The sequence below is a fragment of the Emydura macquarii genome, unplaced genomic scaffold (assembly GCF_026122565.2).
Source record: "Emydura macquarii macquarii isolate MOO-44397 ecotype Brisbane River unplaced genomic scaffold, CSIRO-AGI_Emac_v2 contig_3506, whole genome shotgun sequence".
Lineage (NCBI taxonomy): Eukaryota > Metazoa > Chordata > Testudines > Chelidae > Emydura > Emydura macquarii.
In genome coordinates, this window is record NW_027133643.1 from 3,465,386 (window position 1) to 3,485,122 (window position 19,737).

Consider the following 19,737-nt stretch of genomic DNA (forward strand, 5'->3'; position numbering starts at 1 on the left):
GAAGTAAGGTATAGGATAGTGCAGACTTTGGCTGCTGATCAGTGGGTCCCTGAGCTGGAACCCAGAATAGAGGGTGGACCTGAGTTCCTTGACCAGTCATTGGGGAAGCTGCACAGACCAAGCAGAGGAGAGTGGATTGCCTGGGACAGCTTGCCCCAAAAGACTTCAATGCCCTGGAAGGGGAGGACTATAGTGAGCTGGTTGGAGGGCCAAGTCATAAAGAGAAAGCTGCATCTCCTAGAGTGAGAAGGGCTTTGTGGTGAGACAGGATGACAGGTAAAGAGACCGGCAGAGGAGGGTGCAGCACCTGGAAGGAGCTAATCCCCAGAGCAGACAGGAGGCGACGCCCCTAGTGGCAAATGGACCCATGACAGGACCACATTAAAGTGCTACATATCATCTTCTCTTGGAATAAAGTTTTTTAAAAACAAAACTGAATTTTATAAAAGGACTTTACTGTAACCAGCTGATTAAACTGAAGCAGCCGTCAGGCAGGTTTTGAGCAGGAACATCAGAACCAGGTTCAAGTTACAATTCCAATAGTGCACACAGACACCCTGGCTCTTGCCCTCTTGAACCTTTCTCTGTATTTTATTTTCCCTCACACACTCACGTTTCTGTGGGCCCTGCAGTCAGTAGTAATCTGAAACTCCTAAACAAATTCTGATGACATATTCACACAAACCTGCATCTTAGTAACCCTGTAGAATCAATAACTTTTCCCCTCCACTCCCAACACCAGATTTACATTCATTGTTGCAACTCACTTGAAAAGGTAAGAAATTGAATACTGTCCTAGTTGGGACTTTCTAAATCTTACCTAAATAGTTCCACTTCATTATCCCCAAAGGGTCTGTGATCATCTGGTCCAAACATACTGAGATAGGCAGCTTTCATGTAGATATAGGTAGCCTACAGTGAAGAGCAAATGCTATTGTCATCATCTTTATAGTAAATGGTATTCACAGCAGCAGCAGAACTGATTCAAAAACCAACATGACAACACTGTTAAGGAGGACAGCCTCTGTTGCTTTTACTTGTAAACTCAAGTAATACTACAAAACACTTAATGGGAGGTCAGTTTTCCAACAGATATGTGCACAAGACCTAGTCCTTTTCAAAAGGGAGTATGGAAGAGCACATGTTGTATTTTTTATTGGTGTTGGTTTGCTGCGTCTGTACCAGTTTTTGTTCTATGAACAAAATATTTTATGAATGTGTGTGTGTGTGTGGAACAACAAAGAAGCTTTCCTGTTAAAGATAACTAATTAGCGATTAATCACATAAGAACTCCTGAGTAATTACATGACCAAAAGTGCAGGGTGAGTATGTCACAATGAATGCCAAGGGAAGGTACAGTATAATTGTTTCTTCCCAAGTATTGCTGTAGTGGCCATCCCAGCAGGGGACAGCAATTATCATCATATGACATGAAATTTACACTGGAATGGGGTTTTTAACAGCCATACAGTATGCCAACCCTGGTTCTGTGATTGGCTGCTGCCCTCAGAACTCACGGAAGGTGTTTCCATGAGCCCTACAATTTGTTATAAACACCTTAGTCTTCACCATGAGAGTTTTGCCATGTTGCAGTCCTCAGAACATGGGGTCTGACTGCCCTGTTCTGCATTGTGAATTCAAGGAAGTGGACAAAAGAACAGATTTTTTGGCAATGTTCAGCTTGCAGTGCTCCAGGACATCATGGCCTCTAATGGGAGAAGTGGTGAATGGCTACAGAATAGGCAGAAGCAAGGCTTCTCAGCCCCAGAGATGGGAAAGCAAGCCTCGCACTGGTTTAGACAGAAGCCATCATGCATGAATGGCTGCCCCTCTGCACAATTGTGCTGGTCCCCACTCTACCTCCTGGACGCATGATTTTAGCAGGAGCTGTTATGGGCCAATGCCTTGGCTCCATTGGCTGCCGACCAAAGAACCCAACTGCCATTGGGCTTGGGTAAATGAGGAGGGAGAGAGATGATCAGTGTCAGAGACACGACGTCCTGCTCCATTTCACACATGTTGGGCCAGATCCGCTCACGAGAGGAACCCCTTAAATCAAGGAATTTATCCTGGTTACAGTTATTACCTCGGAGGCACCATCAGGTTTAACTCTGGTTATAAAACATGGTTTTCCACACTGTCACCAACACAGCTCGTGTTCAATAATGCAACTGCAATAAAAGAAATAACGACCTGGCGCTAATTGCAAAGTGCCACCAGGATGGCCAATTAATACATGAGAAAGCCCATTACCAGTTGACTGCCCTTTAGTTAAAAATCAGCTCTGAAATCTAGCTGTGTCCCCAGACTGTGTGACAAGTTCAGAATGCCTGCATTGTTTTCCCTCATGTGCAAGAGCCAGGGCAAGCCAGGTTTTGTTTTACTGCCCTTGCCCAGATCAAAACTACTACGGGTCTGGCTCAACCCAATTAAAAATTAACACCTCATCTTTGGTCTCGCTTTCTCATTCACGACTTTGTTTTCATTTCAGTTTGCTTACCTTTGACCAAATGTTTTCTTTGCTTAGCAGATCGGCATAGAAATAGGCCATCTTCCATTGGCGCTTGTAGGTGAAGCACCACATGAGTTCCCAGTAGCACATGTGATGAAACTGCTTCCAGTGCTGCTGAGCCTCGCAGCATTCCTCAAACCTGCTAACTGCCTGGACAAAGGAAAGTCCCAACATAACTATAATCATCGTGAGAAAAAACAGATTTTATAGACGAGACCTGTCCAACGTGTCCATTCAGTAAACAGCACTGGGAACCATGCTGCTCCATGGCGGTAAGTGACCTCAATTCTAAGTTAATGGGAGCTGAGAGTGCTCAGCATTTCCTAGGATCAGGCCCATTGACTTCAAGAGAGCAGGATCAGACCCTTGACTTCATACTCTAATCCTACATTATCAAGTTACCGCCTGGAGTGCTCCTTGTACCCTAATTTTATTACCTAATGCCAAGCCTCGGTGACCAGTAGAGCACCAAGAGGAGTGTCTGTTGTGAGGGAAGACCAGGAAATTAAAGTCAGAGGGGCAGATCCTCAGCTGATGTATATTATCAAAGCTCCACTGGCATCACTGGAGCAAGGACAATGTATGCCACCTGAGGATCTGCCCCAGAATATTTTGGGCATATAAAAAACAGCAAGAGAAGAGAATAGTACAAGTCACTTTGGAAGGAGAGAAATCCAAGAGCAGGCAAAGGAAAATAACTGCAAAGTGTAAAAGGCAAATCTGGCTTCAAAATGGGTTAGACAAAGAGCAACCAATCATTAATGCTGGAGAACTGTCATCAAACTGGAGTACACAAGACAGCATACCACATTCATATATATATATATATATATATATATATATATATATATATATATATATATATATATATATATCCCTCTCTCCCTCTCTTGTCCAGTCTTTCAGGGCCACTGCCCCAAAGGGGTCCCATAGTTCGATACCAGCACTGCAACTAGAACTCAGCTGTAGCTGCTGGGATTTCTGCTGAGTTTAATTGAATCACCATTGCTTTGTTCAGGATACATTTAATTAGCTGCTATTTGACTGGAGTGCTCCATTCTGGGCCAACACTTCTGGCACCCTTTTCACGAGAGCAATAATGTGGGTGCTTGGATCGCATGTCAGCACGAAGGACCAACAACACTTTAAAGAGCTGTTGCAAAAGCATAATTTCAAAGAGGATTTTGCTTGAACTTGGGCATTTTCAAGGAAGACTTTTCAAACCAAAAATATTAAACCCTGATCAAATCATTCAATCAGATCAATGAAACAAATCACAGATGGTTACTTTATATTGTTCAATTCAATTACCTGGGTCAAGCCATTCAAAGCAATCAGAATACAATTCCTGGTTTGTATTTATGCACTACAATTTTAGAGATGGATCCCAGCCACAAAGTTCAGCGTTGGAGGTGGACTTCCCAAACTTTAGGGTAATTGGCTCTGGGATGTCTAAATATTGTTTAGAAGCCTAACCTAGGCTCCTAGTTTTGAAAATCTTGGCCAGGCTTTATGACTTTAATAGGGCAACGTTGCTCCTGAAGGTTTTTTCCAAAGGGAAAAAGATTACTTACCATATCAATATTGCCTTTTATTGTTTCTATCCTGCCCGCAAAAAACAGGAATATGGCTCCCTGTAAAAAAAAAAAAAAAAGCAACTGTGAACAATTTTCATGCAGCTGATACATTCTAGCTACAAAACAGTTACAAACATTAAACTCAATTAGGATTCATCTTACTTTTGGGTAGCGAGCCAAGTAAGGCTTGAGTAACCTTTCTGCCTCTTCAACATTTCCTTTCCCTGTTCCTAGATTAGTTGAGTAAAACAACACAAATAATTAAAAGGAATAGAAAACAATAGTGTTGAGTAACCATTATCTGGCCAATAAATACGTTCTCCCATTTGTAAGGCCCTCATCCTGCACCACCTCAGACTGATCAGAAGAGGGCACAAAGAGGCTGTGCTTACATGGAGTCACCACAAAGGCAAAAATAGTGGTTAGGTGCTGGCAGAAATCATATGAGACATTGCTTGCTCCTTCCCTCCCTGTTCCTTGGGTTCCTCAATTCTGGGCAAGTGAGAAAAAGCGAAGGAAATTGACAATGGGCAGGATTTTGTGGGCAGGATGTTCCTGACCACCCATTGCTCGGCTTCTGAATAGCTACGGCGGCAACCCCTGATTCCTAATGCGATGGCAACCTTTAAAAATATGTGACTATAAAGACTGGCATTGGAATAGATCATGTTTCTATCGGGCCACACTGCATGGCTTTTGCAGTTATGAAGGGCTACGAGTTAAGGTACCAATGACACATTTTTCAGGTTCCCTTAGCAATTAATCTAAAAGCTGGTAGTATATTTGCCTAGGCCTAGCCCAATGAGACTTTGTCAAAGAGTGCTTCAGGTGTTGGCCATGAGTCAATGTATCATTTTAATGGGAAACACCCCACGAAGTCAAGGGTGACAAATTAACAGGAACACAGGATTTAGCCAATCTTTTTTCAAGGACTTAAAAAAAAAACCAAAAACCAACTTCTAAAACAACTCACTTGACCACAGGAAGTATAACTTATTCTTGTGAGCTCTTCTTATGGCATCACCCCAGCCATTCCCTCAGCTCCCCCTCCCAAATGTCCTACACAAGCCTCCATCTTGAAGAACAAAAGCCCCTTTCCACAATGACCACGGTTATTGCAAAAATCAACCACCACAAATTATCCAACTCTGTCCAGTACAGGTTTGAATGAACAATTCACCAACTGGTTTGCAATTTAACCACTTCTTCCCCTTGTTTTCCCACCACAACTGATCAAATGAAATAATCCTACCTAACACAAAGGTCATGAAGGTATGATAGCACAACAGCAGCATGGTACACAGCACCGACCTAAAGCTGTACTTCAGTGCTCCCTCTTGAAGCTGCAACAGGCCATACTCCTGTGCAAAAATTAGATAAGGAAGACAAAGCGTTGTAAAGTAATTACAGTGCTATTTTGCTTTGCTTTTAACTTCTATAGTATCATTTGTAGCTATACTGGTAGCTCAAACACATGGATTGCACTGTATATCTACAGCAGTGACACAAATTGCTTACCTAGTTATTACAGGAGAAAACAATGCAAGTTACCATCGTTTCCAATGGAGCTACCCCTTGACTTTTGCAAAATATCATGTGACAGAGCAGTGACTTAGGGATAACTGCTCAGGAGAGGATGCAATAATGCTTACGAGTTACCAGTATCATCCAATACAGCTCATGTTATTTTTGAAAAATAAAATACACAGAATTTTTCAGTACCTCTGCAACTGGCACATGTTAGCACTGTGCAATGTATCTATGCACATCACTCATGTCACCATTGCATAGTTACTGTCTATGTAATATATATGTGTTAGCCAAACACAAGTTATTGGGCTCAGTGCCAGAGAACTGAGCGAAATGTCATGACCTATGATATGCAGGAAGTCAGATGAGTTGATATAATGGCCTCTTCTGGCCTTAAACTCTATGAATCTATTAACATGGTATAATATGCATTAACACTACTAGAATAGAGGACTGGACGACTGGCATACTGGAGCCTGAGTCCTCAAACTGACTTGCTATGTAACCTTCATTTAGCCTCCCTGTGCTGCAGGTTTGTTCATCTGTACTACATGCATAACACTGTTCTGTTCTATTCAGGTTTTCATACAATGCCCATTGTCACGGTGGTATCTGAGCACCCTAATAATACAGCTACATCTCAGAGATATTGAGGGACATTCATACTTAGCGATAATAAAGTACGCAGAGATGGTTGAAGAAAGAGAGAGAGAAGTATTTTAAAATTACTATTGCAGCACTTGCCTACAACAGCAATATCAGGAAATGACAGGCCCAGGAGTGTTGCAAAAAATCTTCTTCCAAATTAACTCTTGCATTATTTCTTGCAAACCACTTCTCTCCTGTGTAAGACCCAATGTAAAACCCAACAGAGAAGTGGGATGACAAAGGGTTCTTGAAGAATGTATATCTAATGAACCTACGTTGCTTATAGAGAGACATTGTGTACCTCCAAACCCAGGATCTTCAGTACCAAAAGCACAAGTTGCTACCACTTCAGTTAAAGGAGTAACTCCATAAATTGTCATTAAAAAGCTAGTCTATCCTCACTGAGTCAGGTCAGCCACTAAGGGAGAACAGATCATAGGCACTAAGAGAACATATTACATGTCATTGCTGCAGGTATGCGCACTCACACTGCTCCCTTCAGGAGAAGAAGCACATCACAACTACAATCTGTCTGGCAGCCACCAACCCAGAAATAGAGAGAATGTGTTCCCAAACAAAATCCATCATAGGGAATGTTGCTACTGTGCAATATACACAGCTTTCCAGGGAATAGGTTTTTTAAAATATAGATCTGTTTAATCATATTCCCCAAATAGCTAAATAGTACATTAAACACAGGATGAATTTTAGAGCCTGGGCCAAAAGAAATCTAATGAGGTTCAACAAAGATAAGTGCAGAGTCCTCCACTTAGGAAGGAAGAATCCCATGCACAGCTATAGACTGGGGACCAACGAACTGGGCAGCAGCTCTGCAGAAAGGGACCTGGGGGTAACGGTGGATAAAAAGCTGGATATGAGTCAGCAGTGTGCCCTGGTTGTCAAGAAGGCTAATGGCATATTGGGCTGCATTAGGAGGGGCATTGCCAGCAGGTCACGGGAAGTGATTATTCCCCTCTATTCGGCATTGGTGAGGCCGCATTTAGAATATTGTGTCCAGTTTTGGGCCCCCCACTACAAAAAGGATGTGGACAAGTTGGAGAGAGTGCAGCGGAGGGCAACAAAAATGATTAGGGGGCTGGAGCACAGGACTTCTGAGGAGAGGCTGAGGGAACTGGGCTTGTTTAGTCTGCAAAAGAGAAGAGTGAGGGGGGATTTGATAGCGGCCTTTAACTACCTGAAAGGGGGTTCCAGGGAGGATGGGGCTAGGCTGTTCTCGGTGGTGGCAGATGACAGAACAAGGAGCAACGGTCTCAAGTTGCAGGGTGGGAGGTCTAGGTTGGACATTAGGAAAAAGTTTTTTACTAGGAGGGTGGTGAAGCACTGGAATAGGTTACCTAGGGAGGTGGTGGAATCTCCATCCTTAGAGGTTTTTAAGCTGAGGCTTGACAAAGCCCTGGCTGGGATGATATAGCTGAGGTTAGTCCTGCTTTGAGCAGGGGGTTGGACTAGATGACCTCCTGAGGTCCCTTCCAACTCTAATATTCTATGATTCTATGATTCTATACACACAAAGTTTCCAGTAATTTGAACAGCATCAGGCACTGGTCAGCATCAGGCACTGGATTTGACAGACAAATTGTCTTATGTAACATGGCAAATGTCATGTCCCTATCTAATGTGGGGCATACAACATTCAATACCCTATTGATTCCCTACCAAATCAGCTAAATTAAAGAGAAAAGTAACATCCAAGTAGTTAAATTCTATCTGCTAGCCTTTTGAATTTCCTTCAAGACTCCTCAGATGCACAGACTTCATGCAGTGTAGGGAGGACAAGGGCAGCATTTAAAACCTCAGAATGGCTTGTTCCTATTTCAGCTGTGAGTTTAACTAAACTGCATCTGCTTCCCTGAAGTAAAAGTACTTGAACTACTGGGGATCTGAGGGAGAGATCTGTGTAGCTTGAAAGCTTGTGTCTTCCACCAATAGAAGTTGGTCCAATAAAATATATTACCTCACCTACCTTGTGTGTATCAAATACTGGGGCCAACACAGCTACAACAGTTGATCAGCTACAAAATCAGCTACATCAGCTACTGGCTGATCTACACCACCAACCACCGCTACAAAGGGGAATTCCCTGGGGGCCAGATCCACAGGCTTCAGGGCATTTTTGCATCAGGGGAGTGATACAAAGTTGCTCCAACATAGCTTTGTTATGAATGTCTTTATAAATCCAGTATTAATAACCTACAGTAAACAAACAGCCCTCAACAGGAAGAGTGAAACATCATCCCCTGAGTCTCCCAGTACTTTATGCATCTGATTTATGCTGTCTGTCAGATTGGACTACAAGTTTCTCAAAGCACTGGCCACGTCCATCATGATGGTCAAAGCACAGCGGGACTCAGAATTCCTTCCTTCGGGACTGTGGCACCTTGCGTTACACATGCCTGTTCCCTCTCCCCTCCTACCATCTCCTGTCCTCCTTTCTATTTTTCTCACCTTGAAATCTCATGTCTGTACTCCAAGGGGCAGCTTCCTCTTGCTGAGATTTGGAAACCTGCCATGTGAAATGTGAGTGCAAATTCAAGTTGCAATACTTCTCTCAGGTCTGGGCTTATGGCTTCTTAGATTAGAGTGTTACTGTAAAGGACCACCCCACTTGAACTTTGGTCAGTGGGATGTCTAAATACTCCCCTTTCTTTTTAAAGTATCTAGACAGAACATTTTTGCTTGTTTATGGTAATCTAACTCATGCTTCAACCTGCGACCAACTCTTTGAAACAGGAGCTGGCTCATTGACTGACACAAGGAGCAGCTCTTTTGGAGCCCCACAAGAAATCCCAGGGCCTGTTCAGAGTCAAGAAGGAGAGATTGAAACAAAAAGGATGAATGTTTTCATCTGCAAGATGACTGTTCACCAAGTGTCTTTACAAAACTATTCTGATATCTGGCCTGTGCTTCAACTTTTTCTAAAGTATTCATCTTTTGCCTTTGGCACTGTGGGTCTTTGTAACAGACAGGCAGAGCTAATTAACTTCTGCCTCTTCAGGCTAGCGAAACAGGCAGCTGTCTAACCAGAAAGCTGACCAAGGGAGCCAGGAATTCAATACTCTGACATAGATTCCTTAGTCTTAAAATATTTAAATTTTCCTGACTCAGTTTTCTCATTTATACTGATACAAGTGGGATGATACATGCATACCTGTTTCACAGGGATGTTGTGAAGAATAATGAAATAGGCCCCGTAAAGTGCTTTGTAAATGAAAAGCATTATAGAAATGCTAAGTATTAACTTGTTTGTCTAGCTTTTGCCCATGTTCCTTGAACAGATAAGCGAAACTGACTACATTTCCCCTGTGCTTGTGAAACAGACGTATGGAACTAATACTGTAAGTGAAGCGTTCCACAAAATTTTACTCCAGGAACCCAGATTTGATTGAATACTTTGACTGAATATTTTGGTGGTCCTTGTAGTCGAATATTTTGGTGGTCCTTGTAGAGGGCCCAATTCTCCCTCCACAGGACATACGTAATTCCCACTAATTTCAGCACGAATTAACCATGTCCTGCACTGAGACAATTGACCTCCAGGAAAATACCTTTAATCCCTTTCTGCAGGCCCACCCAAGTTCCTATGAGTAAGGCTGGTGACTCTGCCACTATCAAGCCTCCTTTCCTCATCCAACACTTTCCCAAAACATGCCAGGCCCATTACTCTTGAGCAACTACTTAGGAGAATTTAGATATGTCACTGAAGTTAATAGTTGCTATTAAAGGCATGGAGAAAAGAATGGATACATAATCGAATGCTCTTTCTTTTAAACTGGGTTCCATGAAGGAAGGGATGTCAGGATGCTGTGATTACAGTAGCTATTAAATGAGATGAGCTAATAAGGAAACTGAGAATTTAACTCAATATCAACTACAAATTTGGTTGGGCTCCGAAGCGCTATTGCAATCCAATAAATAAATAGTAATCATCTCAATATTATACTTTGAACTGTTACGTCTTTTTTGTATTTTCCAAACAGCATGTCACTGTCCTCAGTTTTAAAATGTTAAAAGTTTTTTTAAAAAGACCAAGAAAAAAATCTTTGAGCAGCACTAACATCAGTTCCAGTGATGAAAATGCTGCAATATTAAGCTTTCAAATAACGTTAGAATGGTGGGGCGGGGAATCCGATTCCAGTTGTAATGTATCAGCCACATTTATCACAATCTGAAAAAATGGATGGTATTTACCTTGCTTCCAGAAAATCCAACAAACTCTAGTAACCGTAGAATCCGTGTTGGGAACATGGACAGTGTCTGTGGAAAGAAACACAAATAAGCTGAGCTGTAATTGGAATTGGTATTCTCCTCTCTCTCAACCCCAGGGTGTCTGATATGACCTTTCCAAACCCCAGAGGCAATCAATAAAATCAATAAAAGCCTAATTATCTCCCCCAAGTCTTTTTGTATAGATGTATATACCTCTCAGCTATCTGTTGTATCTCATGTAGCCTCAGGATTAAACAGAACTGTCAGCCTCAGTTTCAAAATAAATATGTCAACCCCCGTTTCCTAGGTAAAATCAACAGCAGCTCTGGATAACACTGGTGGCTGCATTTCACAGCGTTTTAATGATTATTTTGATGGGAACTACAGAAATTAAATGTTTGCCAGATCCATCAAGCAGGGTACTTACTATGTGTTACATGGATTAGTTTTTGGAGTCCATTGTGTGCCGTTCCAAGAAACAGCTACTGGTGTCAGAACAGACCAACCAACCATGGATCTGATCCTACAAACACTAACTACTGGGCACAGTTCTTATTACTTTAAGTAGACTCATTGAACTCAGGATTAGGCCACCGGTTTGTAAAACAGGAAAACTGATACTACCCTATATTAACGTGTACAAAAGGGACATACACTAGTCATGGATTCAGTTCTTGTGCAACTGCATGTACAGTAAATACTAACTCCTACAACGAAACAATGAAACGTTTACAGCAGCATTTACATCATGTAGTGTAAATCAATGAGATTGTAAAATATTTCCATAATGTTGCGTTTGCTGCCAACAATTGAAAAGCAAATTTAAAACTGTCAGTGTTAAATCAAATAATAAAATTCCCTTTTTTAGAAAGAAGAAAATAAACTAAACTTCTGGAGGAAGTGACAGAGAACATCTGAGCTGCATTTACAGAGAATATCAAGTAATTTGGGGTATGATGACAGACAGTAAGGTAGTATTAATAGCAATAACCACTATTTTAGTTTACATTCTTTCTTCTTATTGTTTTCATGGGAGTCATACTTATGCATTATGGGAAGAGACATACTAAAAGGATGCGCTAAAGAGTATGCTGCAGAAATGCTCAGTATTTTTGTAAGAAGTATGAGTACAATTCATGCATGATCAGTTTTCTTCTGCTGTGACTCAGTTGACAGTCACAATGGACAAACTTTTATAGATTTGGAAGTTTCTGTAAAGCTTCTCTGAGCACTGGGCTGAACCTACACAGAATCACAAATCAGACTTGCACACAAAATATCTGGTACTCCAGCTTCTGGCACGTTTAGAAATCCTCTTCTCATCCCAAAGCATCTTTACAGACATTGGCAGCAGTACAGCATTGCTATTTATTCTGTCCTTAATGGAGGAACAAGCTAAGTGCCACCTGGTCTGTCGCTGCATACATTGTCCTGCCATCTAGTTGGTGGCCAGCATTGGCTGCTTTTGCATTGTTTTCCTTTGCATCCTACCATCTGTTTGTCCTCTGCAATGTCTGCACCATTGTAATTTTTTAGACAATCCCCTTGATTTCAGATCCTACTCTCCCTTCTAACTTCATTTGTCTTAAAATCATTCCACTTTATACCTGCCATGTTTCAAGGAACTCTCATCTCTACTGCCTCCTGCCTTCAGATGTCTGTTATCCAGACCCAGAAGTGTTGCACCAAATATTATGGAATAAGAAGCTGTGAACCAACTGAATCTAGAAGAATGGAAATTCTGATTTCAAACCTGGGAAGACAGGGCTTATTTACCCTCTTTAGGGAAGTCTGCCTAGAAGAAAAACCTCTGAAAACACCTAGCATTGGCCACTCTCAGGAGACAGGACACTGGGCTAGATGGACCATTGGTCTGACCTGGGCCATTCTTATGTTCTGATATCAAATCTGAGTAGTGGACTAGAGTGGAACTGCTGAAGCTTGTTCCTACCAGGTCAGCAGGCTCTGACATGGCATTAGCAGGAGCTGGATAGGATGGATTGGCCTAACAAGCCATTACATCCAAATCTTACTTGTTTATTTTAAAAATACCACCAGTAAAAACATTCTCTTTCACAGCATAATGGTACTTTCACTTCTGATGTGGGGGTGAAACCAGGATGTAGAAAAGTGCACAAAAATAATCAAACAAACACTGTCCTCTCGCTCCCCCCCCAAAAAAAGTCAGTTTAAGCTTACAAACTTTGAAAATTGTTCAGATTAAGTTCTGGTTAGTTTTTACTTTATTCAAACTGGTTTACCATCCCTGTCTGAGAGAAGTGGTAGCGACCGGGGATGATGCCTTTGCCTGCAGGATTCCATATCAAAGGCACTGTACTTCATTTCAATCACAGAGGGGCCTCAGACAGACCAAGACACAGCTTTAGATATTGTAAAACATGCAGGGAACTCTCAGGGGAAAACTGAGCTGTGATCAGCTCTTGCCACAGTCCAACTACTGATCACAGCTCAGGTTACTCAAATGACCTAGCATGCTACTTTGTCCTGACCACGGGGCTAACACAGGCCCAAATCCTACAATGAATGTTGTATGGGCAGACGCTTGCAGTCATGCAGAGACTTCCTGAAGTGAGCGGGGCTCCATGCAAATGCAGAGGAGTGCTTAAACACAATGAACTGCAGGATCATGGCCATAATGATTCCTCTGCATTTCTTTTATGTGTAGTATGTTTACCCTTGATGTTTCTTAATCACATTAATCTCTGCAGATGCTGTAAACCCTGCAGAGGGTCGGATCCGGCAAATACTTGCACACTTCTAACTTCAAACATGTGAGTAGTTCCATTAAGCTCAGTAGAACACAAGTGTTTAAGTTAAGCATGTCTGAACCTTAGTGAAGACTTTTTACATACCAGGTTGAAAGCTCCAACTCCAAGCTTTACACCTCCCTCAAAATGGAGATGGTTCTTTCCTTTAACATAGTTTGGAGACTGTATGAGGCTCTCCAGCTCCCTGACAATACAGAAGACAACATTACAGAATACATGGATAACTGGATAAATATCTAGCACAATTCAGTAAGAAAGCTGACCAAAGTTATGATAACTGTTATATTTCAAAATGACTGAAGTCTCAGCTAATCTAGACCGATGAATGTAGTAAAGTGTAAATGCCTACCACATTTCAGTGGATAAATTCAACAGGCAGTTTTCATTTAACAGCAGCAATTCAGGTATAAGAGATTCTGGAGATGAATTCTTGTTAAATGGGCTCGGTCAACTTAAAATCATACTTCTGCCTGAAAAGTTTTTATCTGCCAGTTGTGAGCACTACCTGTGTTTACTGTAAGAGAGAGAGATTAGAGAAAAAACTTCTCTATTTTCAGTTTCTGCATTTGACAGCATTTTGTATACAGTGAGATTTCCCCTGTAGGGGCAGCCTTTTCCTCTTTTGGGAGTATTCACACACGAGAAAAACATTCCTTTAAAAATAGGAAAACGTAAGATCACAAAACTTGGCAGAAGCACTCAGTGAAAGAAGCAGCAATTACTTTTAACTCATTTTTCTAAACTTGACTAGATTTCAAGTTGATGGTGTCCTTTTAATTATTTACATCATCTGGATGGGTTGGCTGTTATCTTGCCTCAGTACTTACCACTCACTCTACTCTGAGTATATGTTTCAGCCATGACTATTTCAAGCTTATTCCATGGGTTACTGGTGACAAAAGGTTATTTTCTTTGTTTAATCATTGAATACATACGGGCAGCCACAGGCCTGGGTCTGGCATATCATGGTTTACAGGTCCTGATCTGCAGGATACTCCCAGTGGAATTCTAATTTTAGTACAAAGTTGTTTAGGGAGAAATCTTGCCTCTGCATGACAAAGGGTGACAACATTGTGGTTGGTTCACGGAAACCACAGAAACCTCGACTCAGATACACAGAGAATGAGATAAGGGGTGGACCCAAGAAGGCCTATCCATGGTACACACAAGGGGTCACCTATTGTCCACAATACTGGTTTAGAATTATATTAATAAACAAGACAATTTAAATCTGAGAAGTGTTTTCTGCACCTGCACAACCGGATTTCAGGTACTCCGGGTTACAGCATGCACATGATAATGACTTTCGTTTTTAATTTCAGCAGCAGCATAGGGAGGCTAGAAATCTTTGCAGCTACTACTGTATCTGAAGCTCAAGTACTTTGATAATACATGTGTGAAACTAAAGCAAAATTAAAGATCAGTCTATAATGAAATGAATACCAAGGGACCTCTTAGATGACAGCTACAACCGCCCATCTGAATCTATAATGTGCCCATTACCATAGAGTCCAGATGCCTCAGCACATGTCTAGATAGTTAACACTCAGGGCCAGAAGCTATTGTTAACCATAGGATGGTGGTAAAAGGTCTCATTTCTTTTTCTATTCATTAGGTATAGTAGGGGACAGCTTCTTTTCCCATATGCAAAACTTTATCAAACCAGGCATCTAAGCAAACATGCAATGACTGAACATGTGAAGGGCAAATTCTTTACCATGCAAACAACAGGAAATATATTGGGATTTATGTGTACACGAACTAAGGAGAACATCTCCTGTATTTGCAAAGGTGAAGAGAGATACCAGCTTGGTCGTCTTTTGAATGATGGATCTATGAACTTGCACTCTACTGTCATGAGTGCTTTAGAAAGAAGAATTCCATGTACCTTTAACATTTCTATGAGTGCCGTCTGCTCTACTGAGAGGCAGGGTGATGCAACACACACTGAGCTCTGTAAGGGTGACTTTACTTTTGTTCCTACTTGCCTGGTTGTTTTTTTCCTTAATTTAAAAAAAGTTATTCAGGTGGAAAACATAAGGCAGAGTGTGCATGTAACAGTACAGAGGATACAAGTCATTTGGCAAATTGAAAGGCACTCAAGATGTCTTTGTTTGTTTAACTTTAGGACGGAGGGAGGAGGATGGACACAAACAGCATCTGCCTTTGGACAGGGCCCCCACATGGGGGGGGGAGGGGGGAAAGGGTACACTTTACCGGGGCCTGGCCCAGGCTGCAACCCCCATGGCTATGTGTGTGGGAGAAGGCCCGTGTTACAAGTTTGTACTGGGCCCGAAAAAATTATGCTTGGGCCCTGCCCATGGACGTGGCTCACTTGCATCCTAACCACCAATCAGTATTAAATCCATGTTCTCTAGGGGTGAATTGTTGGGGACCATATATCCTGATCTGCATGGGGTGAAAATTGCTCATGCCCCTAGATGTGGAGATGGTTATTACAGCTTACACAATGTGCCTCAGTAATTAAATTATAACAATACTAACTCTTTGAGACCCCCGTACCAGAGTCTTTTTACTGCAGGAGTATGTCTGGTCACTATAGGATAATTCAGGCCTACTTACCTATATGTCTGATAACTGTTTCTGACTTTGATGCCACCTTTGATGAAGCTAACCATGTTCTCATCCTGTTGGAAGGGAAACATATTAGCACTGACCAATTTAAAATGCATTTGCTTTCTGAAGATTAATACATGACTGGGAGTAAAATAATTAAAGATGAATCAGACAGTATGAGTCTCTATAGAGCAGTAAATGGCTAAGACTTAGGATTTTTCTTCTAATTCAAACTTTTTTGTTGCTGTTTTTACTCTTCTAAAATATCAGAGTTTTATTTTTTTATTTTGATGCTTTCTGTGGTGAGTTGCTTTAACTCTGACCCCTGGATCTTTAGTCCATATTAATGATGACAGGAACAGAGCCATACTGTGTCCTGTTGCTGTTATCAAAAAGTGACACCTATAGTACAGACAGCTGTGGCTGTTTTAAAAGAGTGTAAAGATCTTTGCATCATTTGTCCTTCAGCATGGTTAAGATTCAGACCTCCTCTGGCTTAGCACTAGCTATAAACAGTTGACTCCCTGGCACCAGACCTGGAGGATGCAATTTTGTGTCATGAGAAATAAAGTATGTTGGATGTGCTCTCTTTTCGCTACTGAATAGTAATGTGTTAACGTTAAGTGTACAGCACAGCCATAAAAGGCAATGCAACAAATACTCAGATATTGCATTACAAAACATAAGGAACAGAGAATCTGTAAGATAAAATGCCTACGGGCCTTTGACTTAAGAATTATGACTCAACAGATGAGAAATTTCTTACTTGATAATTTTCTGTTAGCAGCTTCTCTCTTCATTCATCACTAATTGGTAATGCCACTCCCCCCATCCCCAATCTGTGGGATTTGGAGGCAGGCCAATGTTGCTGCGGGCTCCAGGACTAAACCCTGCCCTTCAACAAAGGCCAGCAGAAGAGTGCTTCGTAAAGCTGCAGAAACACTCCAGGAACCACAGCTTTGATATAATATATGAATTAAACTCGTATTTAAATCTCCCTTTAGAGAAAAAAACCCTCAATTTGTTACAAACAGGATGCCAGTCTTTTACCAGACTACAAGGATGGTCTGAATGAGGGGACAAGCTGGTAACAGGAAAAAAATGATCAAGCAAGAAATTTCTCTCTCTTCTGCACAGCCTCTCTCCTCATTCATCACCAATGGAAAGTAATGAGCAGTGAATCACGGCCAACTGCTGCAGGATTTTAATATCTTTCCTGCAGCCACTTTGAGTTCTGAAGGTCCTGACATTTTGGAGGGAATGAGACAAAGGGTGTGTTTCTCCTCAATATGCTTGAGATATATCTTTAGAATGCTGTGAATGCCCATTTATGCCACAACCTTCCAAAAGATTTCTTAGGATTGGAATAAAATGATGGGAGAACTATTTTCCAGGAATCATGGAAAGAAGAATTTACATTGAACAGAAAGGTTTCTGGACCTATAAGAAGAACACTTTTTCATGACAATAGCAGTGTGGTTCTTGTATAGTGAGAGGAACTAATTCCAAAACCTGTTTCTTGCAGAGGCAATGGCTACAGGAAAGGCCGGACACAGGCTTGTCTAATCTGTCATCCTGATTAATCTTGACGTCTGCTGCTCAGATGAGGAGTCCGATGTGCCTTTCTAAAGAATGTTGCCAGGGCTGGTGCCCACTTTTCTATGGTGCTTGATTGTGTGAGACTCCAATCAACCATCCTGGAGAAACTAGTGTGGCCAATATCAACACAATTTTGTGTTTCTGTCCTGCTTTACTCATCACAGTTGAGGCCTCAGATGGAGTCGTATGTCTAATTCTGCATGCCACACTTTAAGAAAGGTGTGGACAAATTGGAGAGAGTCAAGGAACAATGATACAAGGTTCAGAAAACCTGACCTATGAGGAAAGGTTAAAAAAACTGGGCATGTTTAGTCTGGAGAACAAAAGACTGAGTGGGGACCTGGTAACAGTCTTCAGATATGTTAAGGGCTGTTATAAAGATGACGGTGATCTATTGTTCTCCATGTCCAATGAAAGTAGGACTACAGGAATAGTTAAGGGAGATTGTAGAATCCCCATCACTGGAGGTTTTTAAGTACAGGTTGGACAAACACCTGTCAGGGATTGTCTAGTGTTACTTGGTCCTGCCTCAGCCCCAGGGCTGGACTTGATGGCCTTTCAAGGTCCCTGCCAGCCCTAAAGTTCTATGATGATGATTATTATTATTTGTATTATGGCAACATCTAGGCCTGGACCCCACTGTGCTGAGCACTGTACAGAAAAAGGACAGTCCATTTCCCAATGAGTTTTGTTTCCCCTCACCCCAGAAATGTCATGTGACCGGATCAATGAGTGAAATTTCCTGGTTGAGTTCTGCCTGGATACCAAAATTTATCAATGAGACGAATGGAAAATCCTTGCTGAATTACACTTTCTCTTCCAATGCCCAGGCTGTAACTGTAGGTGGTTCAGGTCTGGATGAAGGAGTCCCTGCTTAAAGAGGCCAGGTGTTTTCTGCAGGTGCAATGGAGGTTCCTGGGCTGTCTATCAAGTTCCGAGTGCCTTTTGGGTCATTGGAGGACTATGGGGAGACCCTTTTCTTTTCTGTATCCTTTATGCGACCTGTTTTGAAAGTTAGTAGTCTTCTCTGCCCAGGACATTATTTCCATTGCCACAGAGAAGCTTTGACCTCTGGTAACTCCTTATTTTTGGAAGGGATATAAATACTGATGTTTCAACCATAAGCAAACATCTAAATGGGAGGTAGCAGGAAACTTCCCCTATGAACATCATAATTGTTCACAATGTGGTTTCTTGCACCTTTTTTTGAAGCAGCTGGTTCTGGCCACAGTCATAGATGAGATATTGGACTATATGGGCCACTGGTGTGAATTAGGTAGTCGTGTGTATACGTTTTCATTCAGACATGCCACTGACAGAGCTGTCAAAATGAATTAAATGAATGTGGATTCTGAGTGTTTGACAATTTGTCATACAGGTATGCACTCCACCCTGCGAGGCTTGCTTGAACATGTTATTTGTACTTACCCCACAAATAGACTTTCGAATGTGATCTGAGAAGGACATCTAATTTTGCATTATACCCAGTAAATAGTTCCACTTCCTCAAATGAATAGCTGGAGGATGCATTTTGAAAAATCTCACTCAGAGATGAAACCAATACATGGCGCCAGCAATCCTAGCTGCAAGAGATAATTGGCTAGAGATGACAACAGCCAGGAAGTGACTGATACAATGATGTTTTGGATCTTTGCAAATCTTTATCGTAGTAGAAAAATGATGGCCAGAGCCTAGCCGTTTTGACTCGAGGGTGAGCAATTCTGTGCACTAGGTCAAAAAGTTCTTGATTGTGAACAACTGGTGGGTATGAATACTTTCCAGCAGCTGGCATATTATTCCTCTCAACATTGGCATGTTGTCCAGGAATCGGTATGGAGCCTCCCACAGGGGAGTAGGAAGGGATCAAGACCCTACAGGTCTCTCCAACTCAAAGCCCATGTTCTGGCAGCACGAGGGTCGGCGGAGTATACCATGCCCTCTGCAGCTCCTGAGAAGCTGCCTGTAATAGCTCACACACTTGACTGTGTTAGCAGGGCTGCTCTGCTGCTGCAGTGAAGGGCAGAAGGAGCTCATTTCAGAGGTTCTGTACCAGAGAAACTAGAGGGTTAGAGCATCAACACTCCAGAGACTGCTCACCTCAGCAGAGGGAGAGAGGCGCTCGATGCTGAATTGAAGTCAGTGCTGCACAAAAATGAATAGAAATTAAAGTTAGAAAACGAAATGGTTGGAAGAAACTGAACTGCCAAATTGTTCTGCTGCTGGAGGCAGACTATCTGGTGGCCTGAGCTGAAGGGCAGGGCTTAATCCTAGAGCCTCC

At 41.9% G+C, this 19,737-nt stretch overlaps 1 protein-coding gene across 1 annotated transcript in view; it reads right to left on the reverse strand.

The window, feature by feature from the left end:
* Positions 1 to 19,737, reverse strand: part of TTC39A (tetratricopeptide repeat domain 39A) — a 78,289-nt gene that overhangs the window by 16,353 nt on the left and 42,199 nt on the right. The window contains exons 6-13 of the mRNA XM_067535602.1: positions 15,867 to 15,931; positions 13,368 to 13,467; positions 10,477 to 10,542; positions 5,342 to 5,450; positions 4,252 to 4,319; positions 4,087 to 4,146; positions 2,501 to 2,662; positions 821 to 912 (exon numbers count right to left, since the gene is read on the reverse strand). Coding sequence (XP_067391703.1) covers positions 821 to 912; positions 2,501 to 2,662; positions 4,087 to 4,146; positions 4,252 to 4,319; positions 5,342 to 5,450; positions 10,477 to 10,542; positions 13,368 to 13,467; positions 15,867 to 15,931 — 722 coding nt within the window. The remainder of the gene's footprint in view (positions 1 to 820; positions 913 to 2,500; positions 2,663 to 4,086; positions 4,147 to 4,251; positions 4,320 to 5,341; positions 5,451 to 10,476; positions 10,543 to 13,367; positions 13,468 to 15,866; positions 15,932 to 19,737) is intronic.